This window comes from Podarcis muralis, chromosome 1 (assembly GCF_964188315.1).
Source record: "Podarcis muralis chromosome 1, rPodMur119.hap1.1, whole genome shotgun sequence".
NCBI lineage: Eukaryota > Metazoa > Chordata > Lepidosauria > Squamata > Lacertidae > Podarcis > Podarcis muralis.
Window position 1 is genome coordinate 50,494,983 of NC_135655.1, and position 17,760 is coordinate 50,512,742.

At 41.5% G+C, this 17,760-nt stretch overlaps 1 protein-coding gene across 5 annotated transcripts in view; it reads left to right on the forward strand.

The window, feature by feature from the left end:
- The window catches only part of AMBRA1 (autophagy and beclin 1 regulator 1), a 140,566-nt gene that overhangs the window by 44,966 nt on the left and 77,840 nt on the right, over positions 1-17,760 (forward strand). For all 5 annotated transcript variants that reach the window (XM_028726917.2, XM_028726910.2, XM_028726928.2 and 2 more), the window contains 2 exons: positions 8,979-9,065; positions 11,663-11,845. In XM_028726917.2, coding sequence (XP_028582750.1) covers positions 8,979-9,065; positions 11,663-11,845 — 270 coding nt within the window. The remainder of the gene's footprint in view (positions 1-8,978; positions 9,066-11,662; positions 11,846-17,760) is intronic.

Below are 17,760 nucleotides of genomic sequence, written 5' to 3' on the forward strand. Positions count from 1 at the left end.
ATGCTTTTGATGACTCTATTAGTGTTACAGGTCACAGTCTTTCAGTGTAGAAGCATCTGCATTATTGAAGCCATTTATCAGGCTTTTAGGAGGTGCTCTTTAGTTTAGCTTGACCCACAACATTAGCTTTAGCCCTGAACAAATTTATTTTAACTAATAAAATGTTGGTGTTGGTTTTGGGCACAATAATAACAGTCCCTTGCAGCACTGTATAGAGATGATCTGAATTCTGCAACTTAGTTTTCTCCTTGTTGAACCCTGGCATTCATGTGTCTGTTGTTCATAGCATGTCTTGGTGTCTCTTGATATTTTGTCAGGGCCCTTAACAGAAGTAAGGTCACAGAAGTTCTCTTCAAGCTGATTAAAGGAAACATTGGAAATGCATGAAGGCTTTTCTGTGTGAGTGTGAATGCAGGGGAGACAATGTTTTGTTTTGCTGGTGATACTGTTTTCTGTGGCACCTCAACTCTATAGCCTTTACTATTAAAGAGGTGTGTGTGTGTGTGTGTGTGTGTGTGTGTTAAGCATTTTAGGCTACCAAGAGGAGAACATGGTGGAATTGCATGTTAACTTTTCTGTCTCCATGGAGGGGAATCCCTTATGTATAGGGAAATCTCTCAAGGAAAAGGATTTAGCCTGCTCTTCTCTGACAAGCTACTTCTGTATCTGGGGATTTTAGGATGTAGAGGAGAGACGAAGCATTCAAATAAGCACGCACCCTACTCACCTCTGTGCATGGAAATGCTACTGTTCAGGAAAAGCTTTACTGCTTGATTCTACTGATTGTATAAATGGGCCCTCAGAGGCCAAGGGATAAGTAGGGGTTTTATTTTAGTATGTTTACATACATTTTTTATGATGATGTTTTATAAATGTTGCCCACTCTGAACCTCCAGGGATAAGCTGGGATATAAATCTAAATAAATGATAGGCTGTATCTTGAAGACTGTTGTGAAAATGAATCTTCAGCAGAATGTTTCTGTTGGAAACTCCTGGATCATTCAGTGTGCATTGTGGGGTGCTAGTTTAAAAAGTTATGCAGAGGCCCTAGGCTTGAGCTTTGTGAAGCACTCCAGAGATCATTTTGTGTTAGAGGGGGAAAGGATTCAACATGACTGGTTGATAACCTGTGCTTTTGAATATTATTCAAAATGGGATTGAATCCAGCATTGATTAGCAACAGCATCCTTGAATTGCAGATATTTTTAACTTCCCCAATTTCTGGATTATTCTTTGGTATCCCTACTTTTGATCCTTCACTGTATCTGATAGTACATGGTAGCTAGTCAGTTTTGGTCAGATATTTAAGATGACCAGCTCTCCTTTCATTTTAAAGAGATGTCTATATTGTGCTAAAAGCACAACAAAGGAACATTGGGACAGAAATAATTTGAGTTAAGGTGTCACAAAAGGGGGAAATGGAGGGGGGAAGATTTAACAGTTGCTGCCTTATGCTGAAATGGGAGATTGGGTGGTTGTTGTGAGGTGAGAATGATGGGGAGGGGTGGGTGCTTGTCATTAAGCAGTGCAAGCAAATGCATGTCTTCTCAGAAGTAAGCCCTACTGAATTCAATGGGGCTTACCAATGAAAGTAGAAGTAAGTTTAGTTGAAATAAGTGGTGCTTACTCATTCATAGAATTACAGTTGGTCCTCTGAGTGGGGAAGAAGATACAAGTTGACACTAGTAAATAACTCTTAAATTGGTAGAAAACAGATTAAATTGTTAATCATATGCAAGTTTAATTAATATTTTTACTAAATCTACTACTTTTGTTAATTTTAAATTTGCTCTTAAACTCAATATATTCTCCAGAAATCTTTGTTTATTTGAAGCATGCTATCATTGAGTTACCGTATTTTTCGCACTATAGGACGCACTTTTTCCCCTCCAAAAATGAAGGGGAAATGTGTGTGCGTCCTATGGTGCGAATGCAGGCTTTTGCTGAAGCCTGGAGAGCGAGAGGGGTCTGTGCGCACCGACCCCTCTCGCTCTCCAGGCTTCAGGAAGCTATCCCAAGTCTTGCAAGCCCGGCGGGATGTCCCGCGGGCTCGCAAGGCTTGCGGGCAGCAGCCTGCACCCAAAAGCTGGGGACAGCGGGGAGGCGCAGAGCCGCCACCCCGCTATTCCCCGACCTGATCTGGAGGCTGGCGGGGGGAGAAGCAAGCCTGCTTCTCCCCCCCCAGCCCCACAAGCTCGGGGGATAGGGGGATGGCGAAGCGCCGCCATCCCGCTATTCCCCGACCTGATCTGGAGGCTGGGGGTGGGAGGAGCAAGCCTGCTTCTCCCCCCCCCCCAGCCCCACAACCTCCAGATCAGGTCGGGAAATAGCGGGATGGCGGCGCTCCGCCATCCCGCTATTCCCCGACCTGATCTGGAGGCTGGGGGTGAGAGAAGCAAGCCTGCTTCTCCCCCCCACCATCCCCACAACCTCCAGATCAGGTCGGGGAATAGCGGGATGGCGGCGCTCCGCCATCCCGCTATTCCCCGACCTGATCTGGAGGCTGGGGGTGGGAGGAGCAAGCCTGCTTCTCCCCCCCCCCCCAGCCCCACAACTTCCAGATCAGGTCGGGGAATAGCGGGATGGCGGCGCTCCGCCATCCCGCTATTCCCCGACCTGATCTGGAGGCTGGGGGTGGGAGGAGCAAGCCTGCTTCTCCCCCCCCCCAGCCCCACAACCTCCAGATCAGGTCGTGGAATAGCGGGATGGCGGCGCTCCGCCATCCCGCTATTCCCCGACCTGATCTGGAGGCTGGGGGTGGGAGAAGCAAGCCTGCTTCCCCCCCCCCCCCAGCCCCACAACCTCCAGATCAGGTCGGGGAATAGCGGGATGGCGGCGCTCCGCCATCCCGCTATTCCCCGACCTGATCTGGAGGCTGGGGGTGGGAGGAGCAAGCCTGCTTCTCCCCCCCCCCAGCCCCACAACCTCCAGATCAGGTCGGGGAATAGCGGGATGGCGGCGCTCCGCCATCCCGCTATTCCCCGACCTGATCTGGAGGCTGGGGGTGGGAGAAGCAAGCCTGCTTCTCCCCCCCACCAGCCCCACAACCTCCAGGCTTCAGGAGAGCCCCACCGCCAGCCCCACAAGCTCGGGGGACAGCGGGAGAGGCGCAGCGCGCCCTTCCCGCTGTCCCCCGACTTGGCTAGAAGGCTGGCGGGGGGAGAAGCCTGCTCCTCCCCGTTGCCAGCCCCGCAAACTCGGGGGACAGCGGGAGAGGCGCAGCGCGCCTTTCCCGCTGTCCCCCGACTTGTCTAGAAGGCTGGCGGGGGGAGAAGCCTGCTCCTCCCCGTCGCCAGCCCCGCAAACTCGGGAGACAGCGGCAGGGGCGCAGCGCGCCCTTCCCGCTGTCCCCCGACTTGGTTAGAAGGCTGGCCCAGCCCCGCAAACTCGGGGGACAGCGGGAGAGGCGCAGCGCGCCATCCCGCTGTCTCCCGACATGGTTTGGAGGCTGGCGGAAGGCTTCCTCCTCCCCCAGCCCCGCAAGCTCCCAGAGCGATGCCAAAGCTGCGCGCAGCTTCGGCATGGCTCTGGGTCCCGTTCTGGGGGAGGGGGAAGCTCGGGCTTCCCCGCCCCAGCCCCGCGCCTGGCGGGGGGGGGGAATAATTTTTTTTGCCTTTATTTCCCCCCCCAAATCTAGGTGCGTCCTATGGACCGGTGCGTCCAATAGTCCGAAAAATACGGTAATTTTCATATAATTATATGCATCAAATTTAGATTTTTTTTGTTGTTGTTCAACATTTTCCCAGGTTATTTGTATTCACTATGACTCATCACTGTATTTTGGATTTTCCTGGACCTGAATACCACCATTTGGTATTCAAGCCCCAAACCAAAGTCCTGTTTGGATGCATTTTGCCTTGCTTTCTGTTGAAGTGATGATTTCATCAGTGTGTGGTGATTTAGACCCGTAACTTAGTAGCAGTTGCTAGGACATTACCATGTTCGCCTCTACAAAGCTCCATTTTATTTCAGATCATGATACAGTGGTACCTCTGGTTACGAATGCTTCAGGCTATGAACGTTTCAGGTTACGAGCTCCGCTAATCCGGAAGTAGCTGCTCCTGCTTGTGAACTTTTGCCCCAGGCTGCAAACAGAAATCGCACGCCCGAGGCGCACGTGCAGCAGGAGGCCCCATTAGCAAAAGCATGTCTCAGGATAAGAACGGTTTCAGCTTAAGAACGGACCTCTGGAACGAATTAAGTTTGTAACCAGAGGTACCACTGTATATTGGTATATTGTGCTGTGATGTTTAGCTGGTGATAATATTGTGATATTAAAAACCAGATATCGCCCAGCCTTACTATGCACTTGTGTGCAGTAGAAAACCACATTTTGATATTTCTGTTAAGTTGAAGCATAAAATACAAACTTTTTGAACAGTACTATAGTTTTGGTGTGAAAACAAAACTGTTCTGTGGGAGTCTAGTTCACATTAATTTGCAAGTGAAGACACACAATGAGGAAGGGTAAAACTTGTGAGCACATAGAAAGAAGTTTCAAATCAGCATTGTGGTTTTTGTAGCTCATAGAATATCATAAAGCTGATGTACTTAAATGACCACTGACTGACATTATGCTTTGGGTTGAAGCAGGTCTTGCTGAATTCAGTGTGACAAATTCACAGGGGTTTGAACATTAAATTTGGGAAACTCAGCAGTTAGCAAACACCTCTTCTTGAAACTTTCTAATTAATGTATTCCATTCTGTGGCATGGCCTATGAACAAGTGTCAACACATAAGATTTGTTTGTGGAATCTGCTTTTGCTTCCGTCAGTAGTATTAGATGCCACAGGTCTTTAACTTTAAGCTTGACAATTAAGCTTGACAAATGCTTGATTTGCTTTTTTACAAACTACTGAAAGAAGTTTGTGAAAAAGCAAATCACAATTCCTATCAACCCGTAACCTATTGATGTTGCAGTCTTTTGCATATGTGATTTCCCTCTAGCAAGGTGCTGACTTGTGATCTCTCCTCAGTCAATTAACAGGACAATGTGGGTTGTTCTTTAAAAATAAATATATTGTCCCCTAAGGAAAAACACATTCAGAGCTCACAAGAAATTTAAGTATGTGTTATGCAATAGATTTAGTTTGATTTTGTATAAATTCACCTGAGAGGAACTGAATTTTCAAAATAATATTTAGTGTTTCCTGGCAAAAATGGAATAGGGTTATAAATTGAAATTATCATTACTACCTATCTATAGCTATTTATTTATTTAGAATATTTCACAATAGCTCTTCACCTGAAGATTCAAGGATAGCGTACAGAAGTGTGTTAATCATTTATATAGCACATGTAGACATTATTTAAAAACAAAATAAAGAGTGGGTTCAAAACAAAATTAAGGAATAGAAAAAGCAGTTCAGACTAAAATCCTATCTAAATTGTCTGAGTAAAAATGATGGCTTTATCATGCCACTGAAAATATTGTGTCTCCTTGGTATGGCATTCCAAACTTTTTTCCACTTTCACAGAAAAGGCCTCCTCATGGTATTGAAGTATACTGAAGTATTTTCAGTTGCGCCTAGCGTCATTGCAGTATAAATAATTTTGTCAGAGGTAATAGTCGTTTCTTTTCTCTGGAATGTGGAGTGTTTGTCCTTTGCCTCTGAAGGGAAACTGTTATACTTGAAACCTTTTAGGCACAAAAATAGAAAATTGGGGCACTTTTGTAAATGAGTCATATTTTTTTCTTTCAGTGCCTTGTGAAGTTTGTCCCTTTTTTATTTTCTTTCATGTCCTATCCAATCTCAGTCTGAGCCTTAACCTGAAGCATTGTCTGCAAGTGTGATTGATGGAATTAAAACTGCTAAGGTTCTTCAGATGGCAGATTTCTAGCTTTTGTAGTAAATTCAAGAACTGATGAAATCATCCAGTGAACCTTCTCCTTGGCTCTTTGGACCTAAAGTCTGGTTGGATGCTGGGGCTGTTCTGTGAGCCTAGCTCAGTTTGCTTGCCTGGGCAAGAAATCCCTTTCCCCCTGCCAATTCTGTACATTTTACACATGTACAGTGGTGTTCATGTTCTTTGAAACCTGGACATCATCTAATGCTTCCTGTTTGTGGTATGGATTGTTAGAAGTCATGTTAATTGGGACTGGGCATCCTTTGGGGTAGAGATTACAGACCGTAGCCTCTTACAGTTCAAACAGAAACAGACTAGCCTTTGAGGATTGGTGCATGGTCCAGAACAGGCTTTGGTCCTCCAGATGTTGCTGACTGAATTGCAGCTCCTATCATCCCTAACCATGGAGGGCCAAAGGTCCCTGATCCTTTATCTAGAAGGAAATACAGTTCCAGACTAATTATATATTTGCAGTGGGCCATTACTTAGTTAGCATTAAAATTTTGCTTTATGCACCATGTCAGGGGCTGTGTATGCACATAGTGCCTAGCTGAACCATGGATTAGTGTGAACATGTGGGCTACCATGGAAGAGATCGCATCTGCTTTGCTCCTCTTGGGTCCTTTTTAGTTTAGCGTAGCATGGCAACTAAGTGAAGGTTTGTTCTTGGCTATGGCTTGTGATTAAGGAAGAGAAAGTTTAACCAAAAGATGATGTTTGGACAACACATTGACTTTACTTCCTTTCTTAGTTAAAAGGACCAGGGAATTTGGTTTACTGCCTTGTGTGATCCTGGCCTGAAAGAGGCCAGGGTCATCTCTTTCAAATTACCAAAATTACCTATCCTTAATATGCACAACTTGCAGACTTATCATATAGAATAAGAAAGGGGTAGGCAACCTAAGGCCCGTGGGCCACAAGTGGCCCACGGGGGTCATTTAACTGGCCCATGAGTTGCCCCCGAACTGAGCCGCCCGCTTGGCGAGTCCCCGTGTGCTGCGCTAAACCAGTGCGGGGACTCGCTTCCACGGTGCTGAAAATCGCGTCTGCGCAGACGCAGATGCCAGAAATCACGAGCGCGGGCATGTGATCCAGCCCACAGAGGGATGTCTGCTGGAGCGAACTGGCCCAGGCGAAGTAAACCTTGCCGACCCCTGGAATAAGAGAACAAGATTGAAAAAGATTGGAAAACGTTTATTGAATATATGGGAAATAATTGTGTACAGCTGAAAACGCTGGCAGCATTAAGATAAATTCAACAGTGTAAATAAGTTTTGATGGATACAGTAATGGAATACTAAATGGTATAGTTTTTGTAAAATATGCAGGGATTTATGATATGTAAAATGAACCATGGAAAGAGAAGAAGGGAAGTCAGTGATATCTTAAGGATGTAAAATAAGTATTTTAAATAGTAAAACAGAAAAATTAATAAAAATTATATACTCCAGAGACTCCTAGGTTATGTTGAGCTTGTTCATTTATGCAAATATTTGCATTTTTAATATGGCGATATGATATTAATCCAGATCCATGCTACACTATGGTCAGTTATTATGAAATCAAGAGTTCCTTATGTTTAATGGCTTATCTATCTTATCTGCCTGCCTGCCTGCCTGTCTATCTAGCTGTCTTTGCTCTCTATCAAAGGACACAGCAAGGAATGTATAATAAAATAAAACATAATAAACAAAGTACCATAAAGCAAATCTAAAGATGACTTTCCCAAGAAAGTTTCAATGAAAACCATATGGGAGGAGATGTTTACATACATACATCATTTTATTTGTATGCTGCCTTTCCATAGTTCAAATCATGCACAAGGCGGCTTGCAACATGAAAAAACACATGATTACAAACATAACAAAAGTAGTCATAAACAATAAACATAAAAACACACAATGAAATCGAACAGTTTCCACATAAATCATAATAAGATCTAAAACAAAGGTACAAACAATTAATATAAATAACAGCAACAACCTTCCCCTAAACAATACCCCAGCCCAAGAGTTTAATGTTTAATGTTTAATCTTAAACCTAATAAATTTAACCATTTTCCAGGTCTGACAAACCTGCTAAAGGAATGTAGCACTAAGTTAAAGTCATTAAGTGGTATACTTGTTTTCCTGATGAATTGTTTACATCAGCATAATGTTCTGCAAAAGAATGCATAAGCAGATTGCTGGTAATTTGGTTGCACAATAGATCCATCAGTCTCTAGAAGCACAACTGTGGTATTGGATCTCTCTGTTGTGCAACAATAAAGGTGAACTGTCTGCTAGCACAAGAGCACTTGCATTAGTGTATGTACAGATAATGTTGGATGCAGCCCATAGACTTTACTTGATGTAGAACAATCCCTTTAACAGAATTTGTTTGTATGTCCATTATGGTATTTGGTAATTTTGGCTGGCTGGACCAAAAACAAAGTAATATTTTTTTGTGATTGTTAGTGGAATACTAAATAGTTTTAAGTAATGTAAGTGGCTTACACAAAATTAACATGAATCATTGGGTGGGGTGGCAGTGGCAGCAACTATGTACACCCAACAATTCCATGTGCATTTCTTTTGCTGCCTGTTCCTGAGATGTGTATTCAGTGGAGGAACCATGGCAAATATTATTCCAACTGTGTGTGCACAGGGGAGAAAGTGTTAGATTGCAAGTGTGACTATATGCATTCTATTAATGTTTTTAATGGAACTTTAACATCTGAAACAGCCCTGTGAGGGAGTGGTATCTGGAAATTGAATATAATCTGATTTATTTCCATGCTCCCCCAGCCTATGTGCATTGTGTGGTAATCTGTGTTTGTTGACATTGTGCTGAAATAACCCATAGAGGATGGTACTTCATTGAATATTAGATCATAAAGGTCCTTTTTTTTACTTGTAAGGCTCTTAATATCGTGAACAGTGAAAGAAACTGGGCCATGACTTCACTAGAAGATGAAATTAATTGAGTTCTACCATTGTTACATTGGCTATGAAGATGTGGTGGGTGGGTAAAAAAATACCAAATAATATATGGACTTTGACATTTTAATTTGAGAGAAGTCAAGAAGGTGGACACATGGGATGCTAGTAGTTTCAACTTTCCAGTTAAAGCTTTTTGTTTTCTTCCCTAGGAGGCTATTGGAGTCTTCACTCATTTCATTATCCCGTTATGATGGGGCAGGATCTCGGGAACATCCAATCTATCCTGATCCAGCTCGGTAAGGACAGAATTGAACCCAGAGATAACTTTGTGGGCTCCGGTGAACCACAAAATAAGAGGAGTATGTGATGTTCTTTTCACTGTATTAAGGCTCTGACTCTTCCTTTTACACTACCACTCATTTAAAGAAAAAGACATTCCTAGAGAAAAGAAGAGAATGCAAAGGAAAATTACTCTGTTTGTTGTCTCTCCCTTCAAGACACACTTGTTCCATAAAGCCTTTAGCTTAAGCCATTTCCCCCTTTCCTGAAATGAGTCTGAAATGGAAGCTAAGTATATATACTACTAGCATTTGTTCACATTGGTTCGTTGTTATCCTTGCCTGTCAGTTTCTTTGCTTTTCACTTCCATGTTGCAAAAAGAAGAAGAAAAAGTTTCATACTCTTTTCCAGGCCTAAAGCTGCTTCTTGTTCATAGTTACAGATGACGTACCAACTATGTTGTTGCTATAAAAAACAATAGGGATTTGTGTTTAAGGAACCATCTCCTGCAATGGTCTGGACTGTGCAGAGCCTGTTTTGAATAGTGTTAGTGAAAGAGTAGAGGCATCTATAGAGCTAAATAGAGAATATGAACTCCTTATATAATGTGCAAGATAATTCTGTGATCAGAAGCACACAAGTCTTCTTAGATATGCTGCATTATTAATAGGATGGGAATGAATGATGTAGTAACAAGGAATAATGATGATGATGACTTATTTGGATCCCAGTAAGACATGGGAATTCAGAGTACAGAAAGAGGGGTTTGTAGAAAGCATCTTTTGAAAAAATTAAGAAATAATAAGGTAATGAGAGGAAGTGTTGATGTAGGAAATTCTTTGGGTGCTATAATTAAGGTGCCACTGATGACAGAGCTTTTTGAAAAACACAGCTCTACAAAGAAAAAAGTGAACAGTGTAGCTTGAAAAAACTGAATATTACTGGTAAAAAAATTCACAAAAACTCCTTACTAGGCATAGACAAATAAGACAGGGAAAGGAGGATAGATGGTTAAGTAAAGAAAAATGCAATGTAACATGAGTAATGAAAAAAGCTTTGTGTGAATGAATTGGTAGCAGGGCAAATGCTACAGAAAAAGTAGGCTGATCCATATATGGCCGAGATAAAATCAATTGTGTCTAAAGTGATTGATTTAAATCTCTGTTCAAAGAGGAGAAGGCAAGGTTGGCTTTTTTTGAGATAATGGGAACTTTGTAACTATTGTTGGAATCAAATGAGAGTGTTGAAAAATTGACCATATGAAAGGTGATATAATTAGAGTGATAAAGGAATTGGCAAAAAAGAATTGCTGACAGTTATTCCTGAAATGTCACAAATCACTGGGATTTGAAATAAAAATACTTAAGAATCTGTTCTTCCTAACCTACAAAAAAAATTCTTAAAATTTGTTGCCGCCTGCTTACAATTAAACAGAAGGCTTACAGGATAATTGGCCTGTTTGAGTTCTCCATCCTGACAGCACTTTAGGTCTGTCATTACACACATATAAAGAATGATTACCAAAAAAGACAAACAAATAATGTGTTTTGCAAAGGACAGCTAAATTCTGGAATACAAGTGTATTTCTTAAGAGATGCCAATATTACTATGTCTTGGATACACTAATGTTATTGGATGGTAGGTTCAGTGGCCAGTTCATGACTATTCTTCTTTGACTCAAACCAATGGATTCAAGTTACAAGAATCTGAATTATTTATTTTCTAAATGTAAGGAAATGTCTATTACACAAGAACACAAAAATTGCCCTGGAGTTCAGATCAAAGGTCCATCTAGTCCTCAGCCCTCTTTTCCATAGAGGCCAACCAAGTGCCTTTAGGAAGTTCTGCTTGTGAGCAATAGCTCTCCCCAGCAACTGATATTTAGAGGCAGGATATAATCATCGTGACCAGTAGTTATTGACTCCTTGGATATAGCTGATGGGAACTATTCTGTCTGAGCAAAGAGTTAGGACCAAACTAGGCATGATGGTGGTAGATCATTTGTTTAAACATAGATCTTACCTGAACTTGTAGAAAACAGGTTAAGAGATTCATTTTTTAACATCAAAAGAGAAATCAACATTCTCCGTGCATTACATATTTATAGGGATGAGGAATAGGAAGGGAAAGAAAGAGCAGAAAATTGGGGAGGATGGGGAGAGAAATCCAGGTAGTTGGCTGAATTTTTGTTTATATTTTAGTGGGGTGAGGAGAGACTGAAACGGAAAGTAAATTTTATGGGGTCTGAGACACTTTTTTAATTGTCCCAGCTGGCTGTCAACAGGGCAGCCAAGAATGAAAGTTGGAAATATGAACTGTAGATGTCACCTTGGTTGGTGAACTCACTTAGATGGCAATTCACTATTTCTCAGTCTCTACCCCTTAACAACAAAAGTAATAAGGGTAATAATAAGGGTAATAACACTAACCTACCTTAGATATTGGTTGTATGAATTATGGATACAGCAAAGTTCAGGAAGTGGGAGAAATCTTTTAACTGCAGATACAGATTTGGACAATAAAGTTGCAATGCTAAACATTTAATGGGAAAGCAAGTTCAGTTGTATTTGGTGAGACTTGCTTCTGAACTAACAATGGTCTCTCATATTTTCAGGTTGTCTCCTGCTGCTTATTATGCCCAGAGAATGATCCAATATCTTTCACGCAGAGATAGTATTCGTCAGCGCTCCATGCGATACCAGCAGAATCGGCTCCGTTCATCTTCATCTTCTGCTTCCACTTCTGAGAATACAGGTCCATCTGTAGAAGGAAATGATCTGGAATTTGAAGACTTTGAGTAAGTGTCCATTCTTCTTATTTCACCATGCTTGACTTTTCCTCTCTTCTTCTGTTCATAAGCACCTTGAGGTTTTTTTTAATAAGATAGTAGGTTTCATTCATACTTCTCAAAGACCATGGGTGAAAATCAACTAGTGCTGCAACTTGCCAGATGGAATGATCCCCACTCTCCTCCTACTGCATGCTGTTCTGGGGGTTCTCCCAACCTCCTGCTATAGCCAGTTTGAGGCGAGAGGAGGAGAAGGCAAGTGGAATCCCTCACCTTGCACTGATGCAGCTTGTTAGATGAATCCTTCCTCAATAACTGAACACATTAACCAGTCTATTTTTAATAAATGGAAGGCAACTGCTGCAACTTTTCAAGTTGTTGTGCATGTGGATGGGTAAGTAGACACATTAGCTGGCTAAACTTGAACCCTATTCAGCTTTCCAAGGTTAGTACTGGTGCAATGGAAGAGAATGGTCATTTTGGTGTTCTGTTGTCTATTCATATTTTCCTTAAGAATCACTTATTTAACTAAAGCTTCTGTCAGTTCCCTGAATGTATTAATGCAGTCATATGTTTTAATATGCTACAGAACTTATAATTATCAAAAGTGTAGAGCACACCTGATAACTGGTAATGTTCATTGCCACAGTAACCCATAGTTGTGGTTGTTGTATGAGCAGGGGGCTGAAAGAAGAGAAAATGATTTTTTGGAAATAGGGCTTTAGATTAATATATTCTGAGAATATTGATCCAGTGTAGTAATAATAATAATAATAATAATAATAATAATAATAATAATAATAATAATAATAATAATAATAATATCTTTATTGTCATTGCCCCCTCTCGGGGACAACGAAATTACTTTCGAAATTACAACGAAAAGCCCCCTAATCAGAGCTGAAGAGTACAGTAATTCCAGGCTGGCTAGATATCCCTATCTGATTTGCTCAGTCTCTTATGTTACGGCTTTCATAATGAATACGTGCAACCCTGCTTAAGTTGGTACTTTTGCTTCTTGAATTTCTTGATGACAAACAGATAAGTAACAATTTACATCAACGATAAAGCATCTTGTAGTGCCCTAAAAGCTAACAATTTTATTCATCGTCTAGAATCTACTTCATATGTTAGTCTTTAGGGTGCCATAAGACTCTTTGCTTTTTAAGTGAATGAGTGTTGTTTTTGTTTTGCTTCCTGTTTATTCAGTTTCTAAGCCAATAAGGACAATTTCAAGTGATCTTTCTTGTGGCAGTTCTAATCTCAAAGTACAAGTACAGTACAGCGTGTCTCCACAATAGTCTTCTCTGTGGTTCTTAGCAATCATATGACCTGTAAACTGCTTGACTGGGATAGATATTTCTTACCTCCTCAAAAATGCTCTCCAGCTGGGACTGAGTAGATGGAGTACTCCATCACAATCCATGTTGATTCTATAGTGCCATCAGCTCAGGTAATAATCTAAACTCCTCATACCATTGAATTCTAGTTGAACCAGGTAGTCTGAACTGGGCTCCTCCTAGATCAGCAGGAAATAACCTTCTGGGGAGAGAATTTATGGTGGAGGCAGAACCCTTGTTCTTTGGAGCTGTCATTTCATGCTCTAGCAATTAACTACTCGGAAGCGCAGGGGAATGAGTGTGTCTTCCCCCTTTCATTGTGGTTTTGTTTGTGTAAGATGTAAATGAGGGGAGATATGTAGAAGCGTCAGCCGCCTAATAGCTTTCCCTAAGCAGCACTGCAGGCTGGAGGAGTAGGAGTGAGGCAGCCTGCTGAGGCCTATTGTGATGGGGAAAGCTCAGCAAGAGCAACCCTCAGTTATTTCCATTACTGCCTCCTATTCATCCTCTAGGGAAGGGGGCTTGACTGCTAAAAAGAATTGGTACATTCTTCATTCACAGGGCTAGGCAGATACCTGTGGAGAAATGTGTTCCCCTGCAGATAATATTCAAGCAGGGAAGGGGTCCATTCAGGAAAGTGATTCAGTCAGCCATACCCAAACTGCCTTTTATTTCATGCTGAGTAGGGAAGGGAGTGCATTTGTGTCCTATGCACTAGCTGTGCTTTTTGGTAACAAATGTTCCATTGTGATCTCTGCTCCTCTATGCATTTGAGGTATTATCTTCTATGCGGTTACCCTTCTTGTCTGATTGGGAAACTGGTAGAGGGGCCCTTTTAGGTGGAACCTTTCCTTTCCGCATTGAAGGTTTTGTGTTTCTGAATTTCTTTTTTCCTTTTTTGCATTTATTTATATAAAATATAAATTATGGATAATTATTTAAACAACCTGTTTATAGAGTGGAAAGGTGATAGTCATGGAGCATAAAGCTGTCAAGGCTGCTAGTCATAATGGCTATATAGCCATCTCCAGTAGCGGAGGCAGTATGCCTCTGGGTATCAGTTGCTGGGGAGCACTAGCCATAAAGTGGTTCCTATTGGCATCTGGTTGACCACAGTGGGAACAAAATGCTGAACTGACTAAGCCTTTGGTCTAATCCATCAGGGTTTTTCTTACATTCTAATATGATACAGACTTTTCTCATCTTTTCCAAGTGATCATTCTTGTGTGATAGCAGCAATATTGTAGACATCCTTCTTTAGGTAGTAGGTGGTGTTGCTTCTGGTCTTTGGGAGAACAGTTTCGGTTCCTGAAACTTCATACATTGCTGGTCAGGATAATACTTATTGCTACACTCTTCTGTGTATTACTTTACACCTATTTATTATTACATGTACCACCTTTCTGCCAAAGCACCCAAGATGGTCTATTATTAAATCAGTATCCTGCATGAGGTTGGCTTAGAGTTCTTTACACAAAGTTACCTAGCCCACTTTATTGAGGAGTGGAGAACCTGAATGTAAGTCTTCCATGTTCCAGTCTCTTATCTAGCTCCTATACCATGCTGGATTTTAAAAAGAAGAGAGAGACACAGACCTACAGTTTGACTAGATTAGTGTTAGAAACTGAGATATGAAAGCTAGGATCTAAATGGCACCTTAAACCTACATTATAGACGCAACAACGGAATGTCTAGGCGCACTTTTTTATAACCAGAATACGAAGCTGAAAATGAATGAACTGCAGCTAAAATATTACGTTCATTTTTCACATGGTCTAGTCCTCCCCCTGCCCACCCCCCTAATATTCTTAAGAGGGTCTCTTCTCCAGTCTTCAGACAGTAGCTGAAAGTAGGGGTGCAGAAAACGGTTTTCCTTTCCTTCCATTCTAGTTTTAATCTGAAATCTTAGGCACAGTACTGTATCCAGAGCTCAGAAACTGCTCATGCTAATGAAATTCGCTGTCGCAAAATGCTCCTTCGAACACTGAGTAGATCTATATCTGTTTGGGAATGGGAAAAATCTCTTCAACATAACCTTCAAATTATTATTTTCTCCAAGAAGTCACTGTCATGCACAGCCAGCTTTCAGAGTTTCATTCATGGGATTTTCCAGAATTCTCCAGCACATTTTTAGTATTAGGTGCATGAGTTGTGAAGCTCATAATCTAATTTTTCTTGCATGTATGTTAAGTATTATGCAGTAACATAATTGTTCCTAAGTATCTCACAGGAGTTGGACCTGCTGTAAGTAGTTTCCTTGAGCACAGGAAGGTTACATTCTTAGACTTAAAATTTACACATATAACTATGGCAGTGTCCTGAATTCTGCCATCTGTCTTCAGCAAGTGATGGGAAAATATGCAGATTTTATTGTGTTTTGACACACACTGAAATACAGATTCTCAGGACCATGAGTTGCTCTGTCTGAAAACCTCTGAAATTTTTCATCACTGTTTCATAAAACATTCCTGCATTCAAGAGTGAGCTACTTAATAGAAACCACTTCATATAAAATATTTTTTTTGGAAATTGTATCTCCTCTACTTTTCATGCCCTCTCATTCATTTGGTTGTTGGATCAGTGGTTGTATGACATCTAAGTTACTTTCATATTCTTCAAACGATGCTTTATAGCCAAACTATTTTGTGCCTTACCTTTTTTTGAATACAAGGTGGGCCTATTTATCTAACATATACGAGACAAATTAACCATTCTGAGTGGTTTTCTGTTGTGAATGGGGTACACCAGGTCTCGCCAGCTTTTCTGGACCAGTGGACCATTTTGAACTTTGAGTGTGCAGTGGGCAGCAGTCACAAAATGGCACAACACAGAATTAGAGAGAATACAGTTGTTGCTGCTTCTCCCCTATCCTGGGCAACCTCATATTTACCATAGGAAGCCAGCTATATCCTGCTGGTTCTGATTGTGGAGATACAGCTGTTAAAGACACAAGAATCCTGTTTTCCTCAATCCCAACCCAAAACCAAAGCCTAGCCTGCTGTCCTTTAACCACTTACCTGGGAGTAAGCCCATTAAACATGAGGTAGGCGTGTATACTACTGCACTGGGGCTTCTGCTTCCACAGTGGGGCCTCTCCCTTCCTCTTTCCCAGTGCTCCCTGGGTTGCGGGGGCAAGAGAGCTTCCAAAACAGAGAATTGTTCCACCTGGCAAGCTGCAGTGCTTGTGCTGGCGGGATGTGCACTGAATTTGAATTTCCTCCTATGTTCTTTGTATAGTACAAGTTAGTATTTTTTAATTTGCACAGAACTTGTTTGGCCTGCTCCCCGCCCCCCATGGAATTCTATTAGCAGTAGATGTGGAAGTAACCAAAATCTAGAACTTCTAATGAATTCTGAGAAGAACATTCTTTTGTTTCTACGGACTAAATCTTCCTTTCTTTGGTTTTTGTGGAGACTTAAACAAGTGATCTCAATTCTTTTTACTAGACCTGCAGGGATAGAAATGGTTCTTTCTAGCTCTTTGACCATTTGAAGCCCTCTGCTAGAGTCTGCTGTCCAATATTTGCTGATTTTCCCTGCCAGCCACAGTTGCTACCTGCTTGCTGTGAGGTAGGGCAGGGGAGAGGACGATTTCAGACAAATAAGGGAAGAGTATCTGTTCACCATTGCAAGCTCCCTCTTTAGAGGAACATCCCTATTACCATTTTAATCTGTACTGATGCTGCCTTCATATGGTGTCTATTAACACTTCAGCTTTTTAAGGGTGTGTTTTTGCCAAGTGTTCTGCTTTTCCCTTTAGAAAACTTCCAATTGCCATGGTATCCAGTGACCCATTGCTGCAGTTGAATATAACAGTTCATTGTTGTCTTGCTAATTATTTATCAGTGAGACAAGTAGGATCAGAGGAGACTCATTTAGTTTCTGGGTCAGGACGCAGACTTGTGACTTCATTTTTTCAAATTGGCTTTCCTATAGCAATTCATCTTCGGCATTTAGCAGGGCTCTGCTGCACTGCATATCATTTGACCAGGTGATGAATCCTCTTGTATTTGGTACTTGTCAGAGGTACTTGATCTTGTGAAGTGCTTTTCTATGTTGTAGAAATCTTTTTATTCTTTAAATGGCCATGTGAGACGTAATCAAGGCTGTAGTTTAGTGTTTTCCCCCAGCTCTTTGCGAGAACCATTAATAACCCACTATCTGCAGCCCTGCTGGCTTAAAACTTTAACTGATAAATTGGCAAGTTTGGTGTTTCCCATGTCACAGGTAGGGAGGGAATGACATTTCACAAGTGGGAAAGGCTACCTAAAAGTTGGTGAGCCTGGCAATCAGGCTCTACCTGGCTGCTACTTTATAAATTAAATTTGGTACGAAAATGAGATTCGAGTGGCAAGAGGAGACTCTAATCTACTAGCATATTTACAGCCAATATGAAATTGTTCCTTGCATTTTTCTAGTGTTCTCCCCCTCCTCTTAAATTTTATTACATTTTTAGTCCATCTCTTGGGAGATTGCTTCCACAGTCTAATACATATCCTGTCAGGAAAATGCTTTTGTGTAATTTGAATGTTCTTTTATTCAGCATACTTCTCTCTTCTTTCCTCTCCATGGTGATAAATCCTT